Below are 22,964 nucleotides of genomic sequence, written 5' to 3'. Positions count from 1 at the left end.
GCTGAAACTTCATAGTCAAGGCTACTGGACAATGTCAGATTATAGCCAAGGATTGGATTATCACTGCTAATCCAGTTATACATGTTGCGCAGTAATCGGGTGGATAACCCTGTGGAGAGAGTGAATCCACATAGGCCTATTATAGGAGACTGAAATTTGGATGTTTGGCCACGCAAAATGTAAATCAGAATCAGGATTAGCTATGCATACAAGGAATTTGCTTTGGTATTTTGGTACAAAACAATAAACATAGTAGGTAGAAAATATTAGAAATATGAAGTATGTATTGCAGGTCAAGAATCATAAATATAAAATATGAACTTTACAATAATATTTAAAATAAATAATATAGATAAATATATACACACATCAAATATCCCACATGAGCACTGATTGTGGATTGTTGTGGGAATATTTTTAACTAATGCTTTGCCAGTTTATACTAATGTAATTTAATTTAATTTTGTACAAGCTATAAAACATTTTTTTCTCTGTTTTAAAATTATATTGATGAAACGTTCATTACAACAACAAAAATGCAAAGGATACAAATAATCAAATACATACTACATTGCCAGAAGCAATGATGAGGAGCTGCATAATATAGTCCAAACTGTCCCGACCACGAAGTGCAAAATATAACATGAAATCCAGTTTTTCTATTAAAAAAATGTTTCCAAATCTTAAGGTTAGGGTTAGGGCTATTAAACAAACGTGTTGCTTGTGGTCCAGCAACCGGAAATAGAATAAAAACACGCACACACACACACACACACACACACACACACACACACACACACACACACACACACACACACAACCGCTGACGACTTGACTCCACCTCAGGATGCCATGCCAGTTAGCAACAGATGAGCAGCGTTACATGTTCTCTTTGGGCAGCCAGAGACAATCCTTGCCATCGCCAGGAGGAGGGATAATTCTGACTGTGTAATGTGTGTCAGGGTCGCGGTGCTTCGCTCCTCTCTTGCACCGTAGCTGGGCAGTGGGTTTTTTTAGCAGCGTCCTCGTCCAAAACCGCGTGAGTTACATTAGCTGGCAGTGAGTTTCTGCGGTGGATCGCTATGGATGTGCTATGGATGATACCGCTGCTGCTGTTTCCACTCCTGATGTGGACCAGCAGCACGTTTGTTTTTTATTTCAAAAAGTTCTTCTACGTCGCCTGGATGATGTGTTTGGCCCTGATTACGATCCCCCTGTGTGTACTGAAAAGCGGGGGCAGAGACGTTGAAAACATGAGGTGAGTTTGTTTGAGTAATAAATGTCGCTCACAGCGCCGTCTGACAGCTAGCCAACGTTAGCTTGTTAGCTGGCACGGCTAGCCGTAGTTAGTTGATGTTAAACATTCAGATTGCAAGCAACGTTACCGGTGTTACGGCAACGAAAGGTTATGTTAATACAACAACACATGGGGAGCTTCTAGTCAACCAGTTTGGCTTGCATTGAACAGGAAAACAAAAAAATAAAAATAAATTAATACTTGATTTATTTTTAATCATGCATATGCTAACGTTAGCCCCTCTGATACATTGGCAGTAGGAACGTGTTAGCTGAAAACAGGAATGCTAACATTAACATTACGCTCATGTTTAGCTAACATAGTGCTTCGCGACCCAAGTCAGGGCATGTCCTGCTTGTTCCCGAGAGTAAAACAATACTGGCCTTAGATAACGGTAATTATCTCCGTTATATTTTCTGGAAGAATGTCTGCTCACTTGCCTTTCCTAAAGGCAGACGCCTGACACATAACGTTGCGCCTGGCCACTGAAGAACACAAGGCTGTCATTGTTTTGCTAACGTTATGTTAGTTGTGGTACCAGAGCTGCTTTTTAGATGAAATGGTGGAAATTATCCAAGCATAATCGTTACAACAACTTTGATAATGCAACTGACATGTGTAGCTATTTCCTCTGAGCTGTTAGGGTGAACGGTTATGGCATACCTGTGCACTCTAAATGTGCAACACAGCAATGACCCTGCAATAGAGCCTGTCTTTATGATAGAAACATCTTCACATCTGCAACCTCTACAACTCTCTAATGGTCAGGAACATACTGTAGATGTGGATATTGGCTCTGTAGGAATGACCCCTCGACCTTACCACTGGAGGAATACGTTATTTTATACTGATCACACACACTTGCCGGGTCAACTGATAGAGATGTAGTACACCTTTATTGTTAGTGTCCACGTAGTAGCAGGTAGATTTTTGTTGCTGTTGTGGTTAATCCAAGACGAAGAGGATGGATTCCTGTACAATGACTACATTCCAGTAATTACCTTGGAGAGACAGATGCCAGATGGCAAGTTCTCTCTGATTAGAGTTGGGTTACTGAATAGTTATGAGGCCCATCCTCAGTGCCATTTCACTTGGCCCTGATCCGACAGCAGCCCTGTCGGTTACAACAGCTACGACTTTACTGCCTTGCTGATCTAGGAATAACTGTTTCGCAGTCACTTTAGCCTTCGTGGTGGTGTCATGTTGCACCACTGTACCATTCTGTCAGCTCAAAGGTTATCTAGACCCGTTTGACTGTGACAAAGTGACTGAATTGTGGTCAGACATTGCACAGGGAGTGAATGGAGATGGATTTGCGTGCATGTTTTACGCACTGGCCAGCTCTTGCAGCGAAAAAACACCTCAGTGATTCATGAAGTACAGAGCAGCCTGGCACAGACATATGTGGTCAGACAGATACACAAAGGCCTGAACTCTGGGGTTGACTAGTTGCTTCACAGCTGACATAGAGACTTGAATGGAACACAGTAAACTATGGTGGGCCAGAACAGCTCTCTACGGTCAAAAGCACCCACAGAACTCAAGTCAGGGATAACGTTGTGCTTGCATTTCCTGAAACACTCTTGTTGAGTTTTCAATTTACCAGTGACACATGTGAATGGCTACTTTTGGCTACAGCTCAAACTTTAATTATCATGTGGGATCTAATGACCGCAAATGAAAGACAGAGGCTTAGTTTTCTTTCTCACAATTGCTTGGGCTCAGGTTCTATACTGTGTAATGGTTGTGGCAGTGGGAGGCTACCATTGTCACTCAGATCTAAACTGCCCTTTAAAGCCACGATAGTTTAAACTACTCATTTTCCGGTACTTGTCTTTCTGAATGAATTAATCATCTGCTTTGTCATCATGATCCCGTGTCTTTGACATCCCTTTGACCTTTGGCACCAGAAATTGCTTCAGCACTGGTATCTGTGTTTGTTGGTTAGAAACAGGTCAGGCTCACCTTTTAACTGTGAGCAGCAGAATGTATGCTGATACTCCTATATATATACTTCATAAAGCTTTAAATATAGTTTGCACACGGTCAGATTTAAGAGGGATATATTATATAATTTTAAACAACTTATTTCTCATTCATATCAGTTATGACAACATCTTAATTTCCAGCTTCTTTGCTAAAATATGGAGTTATTAAGACTTGGATCAACACAGCTTCAGCTATGCGCTCCCAGGGGCAATGCAAAAAAAAAAGACGCATTTTAAAAACAAAGTTAACCATGTCATCTACTTATTATTATATTTGAAGGTAAAATGAAGGCACCTGTACATAGTACATTTCTACCCAACCCAGTGTCTGTTGTAAATGTCCAATAAAATCTGTAAACTTGCTCCCTAGTTTAACTTTAACCTGCAGTACTTATCCCAGTGCATACACCTTTGTATCATCTCTGTAAGCTCATAAGCCTAGTTCACACTACACGATTTTAAGCCTGATTTGCCTGTCGGTGAGCTCGCCGAATGTCTGGCTGTGATTGCGGGTAAATCAGCAACCGATCGGTGGTCACCAGTCGTTATGTGCGTACTACTCAACGACGCATCGGAACAGCTCCCCGACACATTTCTGACACATCGTAGATGCCAGTCAGATATCTAGCATGCCAAATATCTGGAAGAGTTGACCGACTCCATAGGGCATTGCTTCAGCTTCAAAACAAGACTAAAATGTTATATGTAAAAATAAATAATAATAAAATGAATGAGGATTTGTTCATTTGTGACAAATCAGACTAATGTGACCAAACAGGTGCATTTAAAAATGCAAGTCCCTGCTCCTCTCATTTACAGCACTTAAGCTGCCTTTCCAGAAGAGTGTTTATGTCCAGTAAATGCTCTCTGAAGTCTTTCCATCCTCATTGAATGGGTAACAAAAATAAATTCTGCTCTTGCATCAGGGTGGAATAAAGGCTAATAAAATGTGCTAAGTGTCAATTTCCTTTCTTTTGAAACAGAATTAGGGCTGTACCGAAATTTTTATTTCGATTTTTGTTTTACATCGAAGCCTCGTCATATTTTATGACTGCATCACCAATAAACCAAACTAAATACTCAATTTAAATTAAGTGATTCATCGAATTAAAATTGTCTCAACTTTCTTTATGTAACTCATCATTTTACTTAACATAAAAACATGTAGCCAGCAGGCTAATCCCACAATCCGAACAGTCTGGTGCAGAAGTTTTGACTTTAAACAACATATGAGTGTCTGTAAAGGACGGGGCTGTGACCTGGGTAACAATATCACAAACGATTAGAGCCGAAATAGATTATTTTTTTATATATATGTAAATGGTGCTGTTAGGTTGGTGCTGGACCTCCCATTGTGTGCGGTAAGCATAAGAGCAGTGGCGGCCTTAGCTGTGTTTCACATGTTTCAGTTGAAATGGGGCCCCAACAGACGTGCACTAATTGAATAATTCACCCTCTTTAAAATAAAAGGGGGTGCTAAAACCAGGCATTTAAAAAAAACAAAAAAAAACAAAAGAAACATCAGTTGATAATAAAAGTGAGGAACGATGGACAGAAATGTTGACTTGATATAAAAACTTTGTTTGATTGTGAAGCCAGATGTAACTCTGCCGTTCTGTGTTTTCTCAGTTAAGTGTATGAACTACACTGCAGACTGGAGTCTCAGTGACACAGATAAATCCGTGTTATATACAGTCCTCTCCCCATCTGTATCCTCACTGCGCTGCATTATTATAAACGATGATGCACTGGTTGTTAGGGGTGGGAATCACCAGAGGCCCCACGATATGATAATATTGCGATACTTATGTCACGATACAATATTGCGAATTTTAAAATATTGTGATATATGGCAGTTTATTACCTTTTTTCCAACTTCACATTGTGTCCTCAAAGGAAAACTCTTTTTCTATTGGACTGAAAAAGCAACTGATTTTATTGTTATAGTACCAAAAAGTAAAATTCTCATGTACAATTTATATGATAAAAGATCGATACTTGACCTCCGTGTATCGATACAATATTGCCACGGAAAACATAATAAGTAATACTATGCTGTATCGATTTATTTCCCTCCCACCCCTACTGGTCATGGGTCACATCTCTCTCTCTGTCCAGGCGCTGTCTCTTCATCTCCTTCAGTTCTCATGCATTAGTTCCCGCTGTTGACTGTGTTGCTGCTGTGGCTGCTTTGACATTGGTGTTCAGGTTTGCTGTCTGCTGTAGTGTGAAATGTTCTGAAATTGGTGCAGTCTGTTGTTTAATAACTATTACATATAAGTTATCTTGGCCATTCAAATGAACAGGAAAAACATGAATATCGCGCACCATTTAGTATGACATCATCCTATAGATTCTAGACGGACCTTCTCTCCACACCCTGAATTTTGACTGACTGCCTGCACCCCCGTGTAGGGGAGACTGCCCTTACAAAAATATTATAGTATTACTGTAAGGAGTTACTATAGAAATACCACAATAATAATCAAAATAAAAATAGTATAAAATGAACATAGTATTACTAATTCTGTTTTTTGGAACGCACTATAGACAATTACTATATTAATACTATAGAGCTGGCTATGGTGATTATATATTTTTTTTTTTTCAGACACACTATAGAAAGTTACTATAGTAATACTGTATGGTGTGGTGATAAGACACATGCCTTTGGTGTGAGAGACCCGGCTTCGAATCCACTGTGAGACACCATTGTGTCCCTGAACAAGACACTTCACCGCTCGTTGCTCCAGAGGCGTACGACCTCTGACATGTATAGCAATTGTAAGTCACTTTGGATAAAAACATCAGCTAAATATGTAAATGTAATCATGTGTACAGAAACACTATATAATACACTATATGAATACTATATAAAAAATAGAGGAATATTACAAAGATGTAAGCGATTTACGCGCCTCGAAATTCATTTTCAATGAGAGGCGAGCGTGTAGGAAGGGAGGCGCGGGCATTGCGACAGGCGTAGCGACAAGCGGGCGTGTTCCCGTGAAACTATTGCGGTGGTGCTCGTCTCACGCACACGCCTGCCCCTGCCAAAGTTGAGTTGACTTGAACAATTGACTCTTGACAATGCAAAAACGTATATAATAAATCCTACTAATATAGCCTCGCAACTAACGTTAATTATAGTTTTACTTTAAGCTAGGCTATGAAGGAATACAGTAGCGCACAGAAGCCGTTGTCATGGTTACTATCTATAGAGCGCCTTCCGTTTACTTGCAGAGCGCTTGTGTCGGTGTCGCTTCCCGTGTGAAGCGCAAAGCGACCCCGCGGTGCCAGGCGCCTACGCAGGCGGAGTGTCGCTTCCCGTGTGAAAAGACCTTTAAAATTCTCCCAAACTTTAGATTATCGTACTCATAGGAGAGGTTTTTAGCTGCAGCTTGTTCACCGGGGGAATCACTGCTTAGACCGGGCGCACAAATTCATTGCAGTTCACCAACACACGTTACACACATCGACGTATTTCCGTAATCGATGACGTTGACTATGTTGATGTAACAAATATAAAAGTAAAGTCTGACCATTACAAGGAGATTGGTGGAGGCATTTTTAAAACGAGGCCATATAAGTTTGAGAGGGGATATGATTCACTGATGAAGAAGGGACATGACATATTTTTTGAAGTGATGATTTCTCTGGCCCGAGACAGAAGATGGGGAGTGACTCTCTTTCCCTGAGAGGGAAGGTCATTCAAGTTGGTGGTGTAACAGAAGCCACTTTTGCTGTGTTGCACAGGAAAGAAATGCTAAAAAAAAAAGCAGGTGCATTTTGTGATTTGCAATTACATTTCATTCTTGTGTGTTCTTGTTTTTATTATTTATCATTTGATAGCTTACATACTTGCTCAGATTTTATTTGCACCCTTAATTAATATATAATAATATAATGATATATATAATATTTTTATATATTTGACAGTCAGTCTAGAGGGGTATGACAACAAAGGTCCCCTGGCTGGGAGTTAAATCATGGATTGCAACGCATTTGTGGTCATGTGTGGTCACTCCCACATCAGATCGGTGCCTTTCGAGCTTCCCCACAGTCTGCAGTTAGCCACTGCTTAGGAAATTCAGTTGTTGAATAGGTGCAGAAGGAAAAACTGCAGCTGTTTGTACTATTTATGTCAATGTTCGGCAAACATAGCAAAATGGAAACTTTTTCTAAATTGAGACAACTGCCTTTTTGAAAAACAAAACAAAATGTTGTCTGTATAAAGTGATATATTGAGTGAGTGGTGATACTGCCACTAGTCCCAAAACATGAAGTAGGACTTTGAGGGGATCCAATTCTATCCTGCATACTTCCCTTTCTTCATACCAACTAATCTCAGTACAGTCAGTTTTTTAGTTTATCAACATCTTCCTGAGCGAGGGTGGAAAGATTAAGATTCAAATGTTGCTTTGTTAAGGGATATTTCAGTATATATTTTACTTTTATAGAGTAGGAACAGACTACAGAATTTATTTCCTTAGGGTTAGTCAATATTTTTTGTTGAGAAGAAATTGACATATTAGAAAAATGTATTTTCTTTAGTCAGAGCCAGGAGGTCGCTTGGACATGGTCCATTCAAATAATAATTACTTTCTAGCTCTATGAATTTGGAATTTAGCTCTGATTCTTAATAGGGAGACCAGGCTCACTCTGATTGAATCTGTTTCGTTTTTTCCTATCAACAGAAAAGCCAAGCATCTGCTGGGTTCGTTCTAATTTTTGCAGCTTATTTTTAACACACAACACGTCATTTTGCCTAGTCTTGTGCAGTTAAGGTGAGAAGTGAAAGCAGTGAAAATAGCTGTATCTCTGCTGCATCCTGTGATTGCGCACCAAAATATCTGAGAGTCATCCACTGTACCATCATTATCTGCAAGATCTAAAATCCTTTCTGAAATGTTCACAGTAGTCTTTATTTTTAAGTCTAAGGGTGCTTTCTCACCTGTAGTTCGGTTCATTTGGTCCGGACCAAGTAAAAAAAAATTATACACTGTTGCATTTAATTCTGGTCCGGCTCATGTTCACACTGCAGTTCTACAAACGAACCAAGAGAAGTAACCATGACGTTAAACAGACTTACACCTAACTTGTTGATTGGACCGTTTTGGCGATTGTCATCTGCATCATCAGAACCCACGTGGAAAAATCAAACTCTGGTGGCACTTTAATGCTTCTGATCTGTATCGCAAAGAGCTCACAAAGTAATAATTTATTATAGCCTAAGCATGATTAGTAATATTAGACCGCAGATCAACCGCAGGGCCTATTATGATTAACATAAAAAGAGGACATGTACAGTAATAATCCAGGCCTTATTAGCCCATAGTATGCTGTGGTATTGCTGTCACAAATGTTTTATGGACTTAATGAACTGACAGTGTAAAGGGAGTACTACTTGCCCTCCTTTTTTAACAGCTTTTAACTTATTAATCAAGGAAAATACCCACGCTGACAAGTATACGTTACCAAATGATTTTCATAAACATAGCCTATACATGGCTTATACAGATTAATTATAACATCGCTGAACACATTTAGCAATCAGCAGATGGATTTGCTTTGGAAATAATGCTCAGATCACATCTGTTATCATAAAATCCTGTGGTTGGTTTGTTTGCTTTCACACCACGAGCGAACCTCACCAGAGACCACCTCTTCAAGGTCTCAGTAAGATTGTTTGGTCCACTTTTGGTGTCCACCCGAGTGCGATTGCTGCATTCACACGTGCCCAAACGAAACCCACCAAGGGGGAAATCGAACTCTAGTGCGATTCAACCCAACTAAATGAGGCAGGTGTGAAAGCACCCTAAGACACATGGTGTTAATGCACCACTGTGTGGCTTTCCTGTGAGTATTGGAGAGTGTGATCTCTGAAATAATGACAGTTTGACAAAGTATCAGCAAAACGTATATGAGTGAATAAATCTGTGGATGAAAAAAAGTCTATTCTGGAATAGGGTTCGTGCCTATGAATGAAAATGAAAGCCAATGCATGTCTGTCCTCCAGCTTTTCAGATAATGGGAAATTTGTCTCCGCAAGATCTGCCGTGTTCGCCATGGCTGCTTCAAGTTCCCAGCGTTTGTCTAAATGTTCCATCCATTAAGCCTTTCTGGTCTGCTCTTAGCTTTTGGATTTTGTACTTCTTTGTAACTTGTGTGTGTGTCCAGCCGATCTTCAAATTTTGCAAGTTGTTTTTCACTGAACGTTGGTTGCTCCCTGAATGTTGAGGCCAGAATGGACGACAACACTAGCTTGAGTGCGTCATGTTTGTTGCCACTCTTTGCAGATTAGACTGATTAGACTTGCTGCCTTTCTCATAGTTCAAATGGTCCTTAATTTTACAGATGTATCTACAAATAAAGCACTGTGTGGGACAGCAGTTTAACAGCAGTGTTGTACCAGTTATATTTTGAGGCTCCAAGAGAGATAAAGAGGTTACTCCTGATCAAATGATGATCAGATAAGGAATGGAGAGCTAAGTAGCTGATTGTAGCCATGGCTGTTTTTCCAGCCTTAGACATCAACACCAGATTTCAGATCAGTCTGAACTTGGCAGCTGTACTCAGTGTGTTTGAGGTGACAAACGGTATTGTTAGAGGACATGGCAGGTTTTTGAAAGTGTTTATAAGGATCAAAGAGGAAATATCATTGAAGTGTTTGGGGAGAAAGGATCTGTTTTGAAACTGGAATTAGAAGCACGTGAATCTGCATGATGAGATTGTGACACAATCTCTGCTTGTTAGAACATTTAAACTTCCAAGTGGGAGCAGAGGTCACCATAGATGATAACAGTTCTGAACTCTGTTAAGATATATCTAAGTCTCTACAAAGGTCGAGTGTTATAAGTCCCAAAAGATAAGCCCCAAACAGAAAGGGTTTAAACAGGAAACATCAGTGTGGAAATATGTGTTTTCATGTTTCAACGTGAAACCACACCCACTGGATGCAGAAGTAGCAAGTTGTTTACTCACATATTAGCTATAATAACTTTATTATACTTTAATTCCTACTCACTACATGCAATTATTTTTCCAACCAAGAAACAAACAGTGCTAACAGGGATGTTGTACATGATTAATCAACCAGGTCTCTTGTAAAGACAGTAATGACTATTTTGTGTTGATTTAGGGCAAGTTTCAAATATCTGAGGTAACAGGCTTTATTCAATCCACTGTTACCTCCAACCTTTCGACATAGGGTTCTAGTTAATAATGTACAGCCTGCATTCTGCACTTGCATGCCTGTGAACACGAACCTATAATTATCCAGTGCTGTAATTAACCTTTTTCCCCTCAGGATTATCCGCTTCATGGTTCGTCATGTCAAGTATTTCCTGGGTCTTCGATTTGAAGTGAGCGGTTGGGAGCATCTGCAAACAGAGGGACCCTATGTCATCATCTCCAACCACCAGAGCTCCCTGGATGTTTTGGGTGGGTGCCTTGGTACTACATTTTGATACTGTCGATGTAGCTGCTGTATATTCTCCTGAAATGAACAGTGGGTTGCATTTCTGTTTTCTTTATGTAGTAATTTATAGTAATTCTATCGATTTGGTAATTTAACTTTCTCCTGTGTTCGTTTGTCCAGTGAGGTGCTGAAAAGTTTTCTTCGTAGACCCGCTGAATTTATATTTATTTGCTGCCCCTACGGGAAAATATTCATAGGCATCAGTACATCAGTACTAAATCCGCTCGCAGGTATACATTTGGCAAATCTCCACTCACCGGCCAGTAAAATGGACAAGCTGCTACTGCTCAATAGAACTAATGGGTATTATTCTGTCTCTGCTGCCCCGTGCTTCATGAAAACCAGGACAGTGTGCCTTTCAGAGCCATCACAGAGAAAACAAGGGGAGGCAGCTGATTGTAATTCTGGCCAGCGTTGACATCCCACCTCAAGCTTGTGTGAGCAAGATGCTACAACACCCGGATGATCAGTACAGAGCATGTCTACACCCCCTTAACATGGGAGGATTTTAAATGGAGAAAGCTTCAGCTGTTATTTGCCAAAATATCGTGCATGCTTTGAGTGCACTGCCTGCTAACCTGGATGAGCTCACTAAACCATGACACAGGAAATCATCCCTTGACACTGGAGACAATTAACAACTGACTGATTCCCAGAATATATTTTACTGTAGGGTTGACAGGCCTAGGCACACACAGCCTTGACCTGCCTAAACTCAGATTATGTCTTCATGAAGTTTGTTAATTTGGAAAAATGTTGTTAACATGTGACAATGATTTGTGTTGACATTAGCTTTTTCAGGGTCAGAGAATTCCTTTACACCATTTAAATGCATTAGTGCTTGACCACATGAAAGTACAGGTATCATTGCACCCAAGAAGCGTTGAAGACAGATTGTGATCTGATCGGCACAACCACCTTTTTGGAGGTGGTCAGGGACACATTGTGACCACACTGAACACAAGTGTAAATGCAATTGCATTGTCAATCTACATACAGCATCTGCTAAATACGTACCAGTCGCAGTCTTCCACAAATGAATCAAAGTTTGACGCCAGATACAGGCAGTCTGTCCATACAATGTTGTGCATGAACGCGCCTAAAGAGCGCCGTTCATTGAACATGCGGTTGAGCTATTACATTGGCACGCCGTTGAATAAAGAGGAAAACCTGGGTTTATAATCCATGGAAGAAAACAAATTGCTCTTGAAAGAGACTATTAAGAAAGTTATTATACAGTCTATAGTTAAAGGGCATTTTTTGACCTGCACAAACAAGAGGAGAATGTGGCGTTCGGCTGTTTGAGCTGGACAGAGCAATCGGATCTCAGTGTGTGAATCTAGGTGTAAATGTAATAGGGTTAACATTATCTAAATACGATCTGCATACAAGACACATTTTAATGCCAGGAGTTAAAGGGGGTCAAAGTTACCAATCACCTTCAGGTTTCTGGAGTCTACCAACCCAGTCCATCATTAAAGAAAGGCACAGCAGCATATACAGGTGCTGGTCATATAATTAGAATATCATCAAAAAGTTTATTTATATATTTCAGTAATTCCATTCACAAAGTGAAACTTCGATATTATATTCATTCATTACACACAGACTGATATATTTCAAATGTTTATTTCATTTAATTTTGATGATTAAAACTGACAACTAATGAAAATCCCAAATTTGGTATCTCAGAAAATTTGAATATTACTTAAGACCAATACAAAAAAGGATTTTTAGAAATGTTGGCCAACTGAAAAGTATGAACATGAAAAGTATGAGCATGTACAGCACTCAATCCTTTTGCCTGAATTACCGCAGCAATGCGGAGTGGCATGTAGTCGATCAGTCTGTGGCACTGCTCAGGTGTCATGAGAGCCCAGGTTGCTCTTCTGCATTGTTGGGTCTGGCGTATCGCATCTTCCTCTTCACAATACCCCATAGATTTTCTATAGGGTTAAGGTCAGGCGAGTTTGCTGGCCAAGTAAGAACAGGTACCATGAACCATGGTCCTTAAACCAGGTACTGGTAGCTTTGGCACTGTGTGCAAGTGCCAAGTCCTGTTGGAAAATGAAATCTGCATCTCCATAAATTTGGTCAGCAGCAGGAAGCATGAAGTGCTCTAAAACTTCCTGGTAGACAGTTGCGTTGACCTTGGACCTCAGAAAACACAGTGGACCAACACCAGCAGATGACATGGCACCCCGAACCATCACTGACTGTGGAAACTTTACACTGGACTTCAAGCAACGTGGATTCTGTGCCTCTCCTCTCTTCCTCCAGACTCTGGGACCCTTGATTTCCAAAGGAAATACAAAATTTACTTTCATCAGAGAACATAACTTTGGACCACTCAGCAGCAGTCCAGTCCTTTTTGTCTTTAGCCCAGGCGAGACTATTCTGACGCTGTGCCTTGTTCAAGAGTGGCTTGACACAAGAAATGCGACAGCTGAAACCCATGTCTTGCATACGTCTGTGCATGGTGGTTCTTGAAGCACTGATTCCAGCTGCAGTCCACTCTTTGTGAATCTCCCCCACATTTTTGAATGGGTTTTGTTTCACAATCCTCTCCAGGGTGCGGTTATCCCTATTGCTTGTACACTTTTTTTTTCTACCACTTTTCTTTCCCTTCGTCTCTCTATTAATGTGCTTGGACACAAAGCTCTGTGAACAGCCAGCCTCTTTAGCAACGACCTTTTGTGTCTTGCCCTCCTTGTGCAAGGTGTCAATGATCGTCTTTTGGACAGCTGTGAAGTCAGACTGAGAGACCATTTAAAGGCCTTTGCAGGTGTGGCACCAGGTGTCTTCAATATTGAACCTTTTCACAATATTCTAATTTTCTGAGATAATGATTTTGGGGTTTTCATTAGTTGTCAGTTATAATCATCAAAATTAAAAGGAATGAACACTTGAAATATATATCAGTCTGTGTGGAATGAATGTATACATTATACAAGTTTCACTTTTTGAATGGAATTACTGAAATAAATCAACTTTTTAATGATATTCTAATTATATGACCAGCACCTGTAGTTATTGTGCCAGCTGAAGAAGTTCAGCCTTCAGTCTGTTCTGTATGCGCTCCGGCTCAGTTATGTTGCAATTTCAATGTTCACTGGAAAAATTTCAGAAGCGGAGCATCTGTTCCTCATTTATAATATAGTTTAGGTTGTATTGCTGACAGTTTTTGTGTAGTCATAGATGCTCATTTAGATGTGGTAGCAGACTGTAAATTGTCAATATAGCCAATCTCACAGCACAGCTTTTAATCTGTCATGATTATAACATACTACCTTTATCTGCAACTCGGCAGCTTGGTAGTCACTGCTGGTCAACATAGTATTCAGCAGCCGCAATCAAATGTCAAATTGTACTGTTGTCTGACAACCGAAAAAGAAAAATAGGTAAATTTATTTTGTACAGTATTTGTGATCACAGAAGGATTGTGTTTGGAAGCTGCGACGGAGCCGGATCCAGCGCTAATTGGCTGTTGTCACAGTTTGAACACTCTGAGATCTCACAAATAACAATTTTCCACAAGGGGGGGAAAAAAGGGACAATCAGGATTGCTGAAGACAACATTGGTGCCACCCTGCCTACCCTCCAGGACTTAATGTCGCTCCTGGTTCACTGGAAGATAATTGGCACAGACCACTTGCAATTGGGCTACAACTTATTTGAACAAAATGTTACAGCCTGACACGTGTATCGCATCCAAACTTTAAACTTCTTCCTCCTTACTCGAGGAAGAACCACCTTTCCTGGTTGTGGTTGCTAAGACAGATTGCAGTGTAGGTTAGACAACAGTCTACAACTGTGACAAATGTAAGATTGTACCAGCTTTGTGCCGACAAAGCGTGATGGAGAATGAATTGCAGCAGTGTACCATGCAACTACACAAGTTATTCACCTTAATTAACATCATGTTTTGTAGTTTTGATATGGCACAATCAATCATAAGCTGCTTTCACAATGAGTATTGTGCCAATATGCCGACTCACTGCGCTGTATGAATGGTACAGAGCCGGATATTTGATCTGCCTCCGAGCCGGGAACGTTGATAGTAACAAAGATGGAAAGATGTCTGCGTGCAATACCACAGCTGGCATGCCGGTGTTGTGTTACACACATTAACGGTCTTTTTCTGTAACTGCTGGTTCTGGAAAGCTTGATCGCTATGTGTCCTCAACGCGTCTCAGGTGCTATGTGAAAGCACACATGGTTGCAGGATTATGCCACTAACTTTTGCAGCATATTGGTCAGATATTCTTTCCACATTTATTGCTGGATCTCTACATGGAAGTGACTATAGATTAACACACCAATCAGGACATACACCAATAAACAAATGCATCACTGGCTTCACAGGACCCACTTTGAATCACTTGGTTATAAATTTACTAGATACCATTTTAAAATTGGTGTAGAATGAGTGACAGCATGTTGTAGGAAGGTTTTAGTTTGTTTTTCAATCTACTTCGGATTCAGTTTCTCCTGTTGGTCTATCCCAAGGATGTGTGGGTGGGTGTGTGTTTTGGCACTGCCTCATTCTTCTTGGTCTTAAATCTGAGTGCTGAGGTATGTTTTCTCTCCATTAGTGCCTGTGAGTGATGAGGGCAGGCTCGAGGCCACGGTAGTGACAGCAGGGGAATAACTAGGCATCTAATTAGTGCTGAGAAAACTCGGCATAAGTCTGATTTGGCGTCCAAGTTGCCATGACAACTGCTACACCCAGCCATTAAAGCTGCTCATCCTGGAGTTGATGTGGTTGCAAGTAAGATCCCTAACATCCACAGCAGGGGTTTGGTTTTAAGCACTCTTTCTGATGTAATTTTGGTTCTCTCTGCTCCGTTTTTGTCGCCCTAGTGTAGACACATCTACTGCTCTATGTTCTGCACCAGCTGCCTTTGCACGAAGGTTAATCAAACGTGTCGGATATCATCATAATGTAAGCGCTAATAAAGTGAAATGTCTTTTCCAACATCACATGTATTACATCAGTAGACCTGATGAAATCCAAGTTTTGACACATACAGAGATAAGGCGGAAAGGCTGAAGTTTATCCTAAACAAAGCCTTTAGTTATTTGTTTTGCTACTGAATATGTTAGAGACTTCATTTAACACACACCCCTAAAGACAAGGAGTCTCAGCTGCTTACACAATCATGCATTTTACCAGGGCTAGTTTGTTTTCGGTAGAAAATGCTTTAAAAAAATGAAAAAACAAACCAATTATTATGTAATTCAGGCTTGATGGCCAATGGTAAAGCAATAAAACTGGATATTAGGATAGGGGTTACTGACAAATTAGCTAATACCTTGTTTCTTAACCTTTGAAAGAGTTATACTTCTTATTTGAACAAATGTACCCATTCTCTTATCATTCATCAGTTTTAGATTCTTAGATATTTGCTATAGAAATTCCAAAAGTTATAATTTAAGTTTAAAATGATGATAAAGATTTTCTGTTGATACTTTGCTACCTGGATAGAAGATAATCTTTGGAGATACAAGCCAAAATCTCCAATAATCTCCAAAAAAGTGAACCCCATTTGGATGTTTATGTCACTATTTTTAGTTTCAGTGTTCCTAGATTTGTATTCATTATTTATACGTTTTTCAAGTAATGAGAGATATTCGATTATCTTTACCTACCCAACACCTCAGTGTCTTACCTTTACTACCGTTTTAGCTTAGCTTTTAACTTATTCATTAGTTGAGTCTTATTTCTCATTCCCGTGGTCACATACTGCACACATTCAGGCACACAGACATGACTTTATTCAAAATGATATGTATAAACTTGGAGATAATGATTACAGCACATAAGTAACAAATCAAATACTCTATACTTATGAGAGAGCTTCTTATTCTCTGTTTCTCAGGCCTGATGGAGATCTTACCAGACCGCTGCACCATGGTTGCCAAGAAGGAGTTGTTCTATGCTGGCACAGTAGGTCTCATTTGCTGGCTTGGCGGCATTGTTTTTATCAACCGCAAGAAGACGAGCGATGCCAAAAATGTCATGGCGGACGCCGCCAAGACCATGTTGGACGACCAGGTAATCTGGCTCTTGTTGTCAAGTTTTATCACTGATGATCCATCCCTGAAGAAGAACCTGTACTTCATGGTTTTTGTTTTTTAAGGGTAGATTGTTTGACTCTTAGTTCTGGGATGATTAAACCGCTGTTATTCCTTTTTAACCCTTGTCGTTTGACTTCCACAGATTCGTCTGTGGGTTTTCCCAGAGGGAACACGAAACCAGAAAGGTGACCTGCTACCCTTCAAAAAAGGGGCTTTCCACCTGGCAGTGCAGGCACAAGTGAGTACTTTTTCTCTTATCTGCTTAAAATTCACCACCTTATGGGGGTTTGTAAGCTACCATATCCAATCTGTACATTTGAATGAAGTCAACGTACCATGTACTGTAATGCACACCCTCTTCCTGCTCATTCACTTAGCCCTGCTGGCAAAAAGAGATGTGAAGAGCCTGGCTGTAGTCCAGGAGTCTTCTGCCAACTTTTGTTTCCTAAAAGAGTGAGGGGTAATGGTGTGGCAATGTACTGGTTGTAGACACATGGGGGAGCCAGCCACCATATACGGCGCAAGGCAACATTATGATTTAACCATACACAATAAATATACAGTAGATACACAGAGGATGGCATGCAAACACAGCACTGACTCTGCCAGGGTTATATGATTTAAAATGTTCAAATGCTTTCATTTTCATATTTCTGTTTCCGTCTTCACTGAAATTGTCCTCTGTTGTGTTTATGATGCAACCCCTCCCTCAAACTCCTCACATCAAATGATTAGAGGGAGGGCAACACAGACTGACTCCAAATGAATTGGCAGCTCAGCGTTGTGCTTTTATGAGCTTTATCTCAGCATGCATGCAGGTGGGAGGTCTCTGTTCTTGAGTCGATGTTATGTAGCACACACGCAGGGTCAGACAGGTGGAATGAATTAAAAAACCATTGTATGAATTATGAGATTCAGCCAGAAACCGCAACTTGGTTCACCCCGGGCAAAAATGTTGCAGTGTGTGTATGTGTGAGTTTGTTTTTCTTGCTGCTAAAGATTGATATCAGTTTGGTTCAGATATGTGCAGAGGCTGAGAGGCTACAAAAATAAAGCTCTGCTTCTCCTTGTTAACAAACACATTAATATCTTCTATAGGGGCTCTATTGGCTCTACAGGTCAGAGCCTGCTTATATGTTACACAAATAATGTTTGGATATTAATGGACATACTAGATTTGACGTTGTGGTGTGTGTGTGTGTGTGTGTGTTGGCGCAAAGTGGCGGAATGACTTAATTTGCGGTCTGGAGAATACAGTCTGTGTTTTGGTTTTCCCTTGTTGGCTTTGCTTTACACTTGAGACTATTCCATCTCTCTGTGTTTGCTTCTGTACCCAGCCGGCCAGATTGAGTGGAAGCAGGACAGCCCCCAGGGGGAGCCACATTTGGCACAGCCAGTCCTGTTGAAGGGCCACTCGGGGGGGGCCTCAAGAGAGCAACTCGGCCTTTATTAGCAGCAGTGGAGGAGATGGAGATTGCTAGTGTGGTGCTGATTTTGTGTGTGTGTGTGTGAGAGAGAGAGAGGGAGAGAATTTAGTCAAGCATTTCTGAGCTTGTTTCTCATCTTTTGGCTTTCTAAGGAGAAAGAAATGGTCAAATGTAAAGTTTAGGAGTCATTACTTTAGATTTGTGTGCTTAACAGGAAAATTAAGAAATGATAATGATATTTTGGAATAGTGTGTTGGATCCTCTCCTTAGGTCCTATTTTGATGGCTTCCTCTCTTTGTTTTTCAGGTACCCATCATACCCATCGTTTTCTCCTCTTACAGCAACTTCTACCTACGGAAAGAAAAGCAGTTCAAATCTGGTAACTCAGCTTGATGGTCCTCGTTTTTCCAGATTTTTCCACTGCAAGCAATCCTTACTGTGTCCGCCATCTGTATCTCTGTGCAAAAAGCTAATTGATGAGACTTCTAACAGTGAGATTTTGTACCTCCGCAGGGACCATCAGATTGAAGGTTCTTCCAAAGATCGACACAAAGGGGATGACGTCAGAGGACATATCATCCCTCTCTGACAAATCCTTCAACCTGATGCGCACTGCCTTCCTGAACATCTCTGACTCCGTAACCCAGAGCAACGGGCCGTCGAGGCACTGAACAACTGAACATTAAACACACACCCGCCTCTTGTTCTCCTACCTCCCTGTTCGAGACCCCCACCCCCCACTCCCCCCGGCCCTCCCCGCTCCCCCCTGGCCAGGAAAACAACACGACACAGGTCTCTTGTCGTCATGAAATCTCTTATTGTCTAGTTGACGCCTGGTCCAGTCCACCTCTGGCCTGACCATACAGCACAGTCAGTCCCGACCCTCACTGTGTCTGCAGCAGCACCAGCAGCAGCACTGCTCTGCACGCCGTGAGCGGAGTGACGGACGGCAAGCCGAACAGTATGGATGTGTGTTGTTCTTCGTGCATGCCTTTTGGATGGCTCTGTCCACCTTCATCGTTGCTTTGTTCTTTGGCTTTGGAAGCCGGGCTTTGTTATTGTCTTACTTTATCGCCATTTTGTACTTTACCGCCTTTTTCTCCCCTTTTTTTTTTTTTTTTTTTTTTTTTTTTTCTTCTCCATCTGCCTTCTGATCCCTGGCATTTTCTCATTTCTGTTTATAAATGTCAGTGGATACAAATTTTTCCTCTCATGCTGCTTTTCATTTTTAGTTCTCTTTGGACGCACACAAACATTCAAAAGTACTACTTCTCCTTGCTACCTTTCCTTTTAGTGTGTTCCCCCCTTTTCTGCATTCCAGTATCTTGCCGAAAGACAAAAGGAGAGGTGGTTTCCACGTGTGGTGGAGTGTGTGGAGGTGAGAGGTTGACGCTGGGCGACCGTGGACTGCTATTTGTTCTGTCGCTATGAATTCTACTCTGTATCCATATTGACCCTTCAACTCAATGACCAGTGCTCCATGATATGCCTCATGATGTCAGAAAGCAAGGAATTCAAGGTTACGAGATACAGTGTAAAACAATAGCACGCATCTGTACTGATTTAATGGGCTTAAGTGGACTGATCAGTTATCAATGTGCATTATTGGTGCTTTCTTTTAGTTTGTCTCCAAAAGATTATAAATGACCTGCGTGCACCATTGAGCAGCAAGTGTCCTCTCGCTGTGTTCTGTATTTTTGCTTTCTATTTATTTCTACATCGGTTAATCTTGTTATGTTTTTCTTTGTTGGTTTTTTTTGGGTTTTTTTTTTTTTTAGAAGTGATCACACGTTTTTGCTCCCTGGACAGAATTCACAAGTGAACCAATTTTAAGATGTGTCAAAAAGGTGATTTCCTATTGTGCAATGTCAAACTGTTTTAACATTACTGTTCCAAAGTGCAAGCTACCTGCTGTGCCATGATAAAAGTCCATTATTGTCTCACTATTACCTGCTTGATCAGTCACCCACTGACTAATTTCATTTTACCAATGATATTATTTCCCTTTACCAATGATATGAGGTAGTTCCTGCTGTTAGAAAGAGGGTAAAGCTTTGGCACGCCTACCTACGATTTGTATTTGTTCTGATTAACTTGAAGACTCTCTAATTACTAACAAACCTGGCATACTCAAGTCTACATCTCAGAAGAGTTCTAAGGATTGTACCGGTTTTGTTTATCAATATGAAAGTGAATAATATTGTTTTAGTTGTGATGTCCTGATTTACTTATTACTCAACTAATAGGAGAATATTAGATTATTTAAAAAGTTGTGGAGAATTTGGCCTTATATTTGATTGGTTGTTGTTGCACATTGGCTTGTTTGGCAAGTTTACTTATGATCAATTTTATGTTTTGTAATATGTTCTGACAACAACTTCTAACCAGATAGAACTAACTGAGCTGTTTTAGTTAGCATCCAGTTCTTATATTTCACATTACTCATTGCCTTTACTCTGTTTGCAAAACCACTTATTTCGCGATGCTTTCGCCCATCAAAACACCATCTGAGAATGTATTTCAGCATTCAGGATATTTCTGTACTACTAACTGCATCTTACTGTTTAATTTTTTTTTGAAATTATAGTGGGGTTTTGTCTTGCACACAGTTAGCATCAACTCCTGTAAATGTATTTATTTGACCATAAAATGTTAAATGTAGACTGTTCTGTACACTAACCCTCTGAAGAGGTACTCCTGTGAACGGATTTATCAATACTTTGGTACTACGCCTGTAAACTGCTGTGCATAGTTGAGTACAACAGTAGTTTTAGTGATACCTGCTGGGCTGTCGGCTTTAAGTACATGTGATGGTCAAAGCTTTATTCATGTTCAAGGCCACTCTGGAATTATTCGGCCCTGCCACAGTAATACTAATTGATAAAATTCTGTATTTCTTAATTTGAACATATTTATTGCTTTGTTTGATTTGTCTGTAAGATTTGCAGCAAGTGGTTTGATCATTTCAATTCATTTATTTCCTGTTTACTTCTCAGTTATTTTGTAATACAAATGTGTGAATTGTAAAGCTTTGTATCATGAGCTTGAACAGGTGGCTAACAGGCTCTGCAACAACCCTGCTGGTTGATTTCGGGCAGTTGTTTACGAACTCATATGTAAGATATTGGGAGGGAGAGATTGAAAGTATTCTGAACCTTTTGATAAAGCACTTTTCATGCTGAGTTTGGGTGGAAAAATAAAACTGACAAGGTTTTCACCAAAGCTATTAAAGTGTAATTGGTAGTAGCTTTAAATGAATATGAGAAGCAGAGCTGACATCCTGCAGAGCCTTTTATGTGTGTGTGGTCCCTTACTGTATGTGTATGTGTAAGTATGCACACATGGTATAGACGCCCATTATAGTATCTGGTTAATACTGATGATGTAGTGTTCTTGATTTCACCAAATCTGGGTAAACGTGAATGCCTTGCAAAAGAATGAATAAAAAATAATTCTTTTTTTTTTTCTTAAGTGGTTGTGCACTGAAATGCCTGCTTTGCCTTCGTCTGTGATTAAATCAGTCGGTGGTGGAAAGTAATGTTAATACATTTTAAGGTACTTTACTTGAGTATTTCCATTTTATTGTTACTTTATACACTTTATACTTCTACATTGCCGCATTTCAGAGAGAAATATTGTACTTTACACTCGACTACAATTTATCTGATTGCTCATTTCTAGATGAATTTGAATAGCGCGAACATGGTGAAAAGCCAGTATTTAGTGTACATTATTGAGTCTCATTAATTATTAAGTGTCATCATTTTTAAACAAATGCATTTTTGGCATTTTTCTTGATTCTAAAGCAGTGATTCATTCCGTCTTCTTTCTTTCTCACACTCAGTTTTTCTGTCGAAAAAAACAAGATTGTCACAACATTAAAATACTGCTTTCACATTAATGTGTAGATGATTTTAAAAATTAATTCTGCATAATGAATACTTGTTCTTTTGATAGTAGTACAATTTTTAATGCAAAACCCTTACTTGTTTTAGAGTATTTTAACAAAGTGGTGTTGATTACTTACAGGGTTCGAGTTACGTGGGAGCTCAGCTCCCATTAGGAGGGTCTGAGCTTCCATGGTAGCAGTAAAATCATTCATCTGTGGGGGTCACTAATTCATTAATCAACATTATTTTGAATCACAAATAATGTATTTTTCATTGTAATTTGTACCTACTATTAGTTTTACGTTAAAAAGATGAATTAACTTACTAACCTAATGAACTACGCTGCGTACCGCATGACAAACCGGATGGCTGCACTTCTCTACCATCAGCCACTATCGTGCGCACAGATTTGCAGGTTGAACTCAGGAACTCAGTTGTATTGTACTGGATTCTCTGTATTGATTACTGCTTATTTGTTTAGTATTATTGGCTTTTTGATGCATCCTCCAAATAGTACAGCGCTACATATGATAATATGCTTGCTATTGTGTGCCGGCGGCCAGCAGTGCGTAAAATAACACTTTAATATTATATACCTACCATAAAGGGCAGAATTGCGTCTCTCCTTGAGCAATACATAAAATATAAATAGTCTTTGATGGCACTTATGTCCTCCACTACTGATGATAGCACATATAAGAGTTAAACAGGAGACATCCAGTGTTGTTAGCTTAAGTGTTTGTTAACTTGTATCAGTAGTATACAAGCCATTTGTAAAGATCATTCAGTAATCCTTTCATA

The 22,964-nt window shown here is 40.0% G+C and overlaps 1 protein-coding gene across 1 annotated transcript; it reads left to right on the top strand.

The window, feature by feature from the left end:
* The first annotated feature begins 811 nt into the window (after window positions 1–811).
* Window positions 812–21,744, top strand: agpat2 (1-acylglycerol-3-phosphate O-acyltransferase 2 (lysophosphatidic acid acyltransferase, beta)). Its single transcript, XM_046067724.1, has 6 exons — window positions 812–1,258; window positions 10,595–10,728; window positions 16,648–16,823; window positions 16,989–17,084; window positions 18,580–18,652; window positions 18,787–21,744. The coding sequence occupies exons 1-6, from the start codon at window positions 1,083–1,085 to the stop codon at window positions 18,942–18,944; spliced, it is 813 nt and encodes a 270-aa protein (XP_045923680.1). The 5' UTR covers window positions 812–1,082; the 3' UTR covers window positions 18,945–21,744.
* Window positions 21,745–22,964: the final 1,220 nt, after the last annotated feature.

The sequence above is a fragment of the Micropterus dolomieu genome, linkage group LG13 (assembly GCF_021292245.1).
Source record: "Micropterus dolomieu isolate WLL.071019.BEF.003 ecotype Adirondacks linkage group LG13, ASM2129224v1, whole genome shotgun sequence".
NCBI classification, from domain to species: Eukaryota; Metazoa; Chordata; class Actinopteri; order Centrarchiformes; family Centrarchidae; genus Micropterus; species Micropterus dolomieu.
Note: the sequence above shows the minus strand (reverse complement) of the source record. Positions and strands in the feature narration are given on the sequence as shown.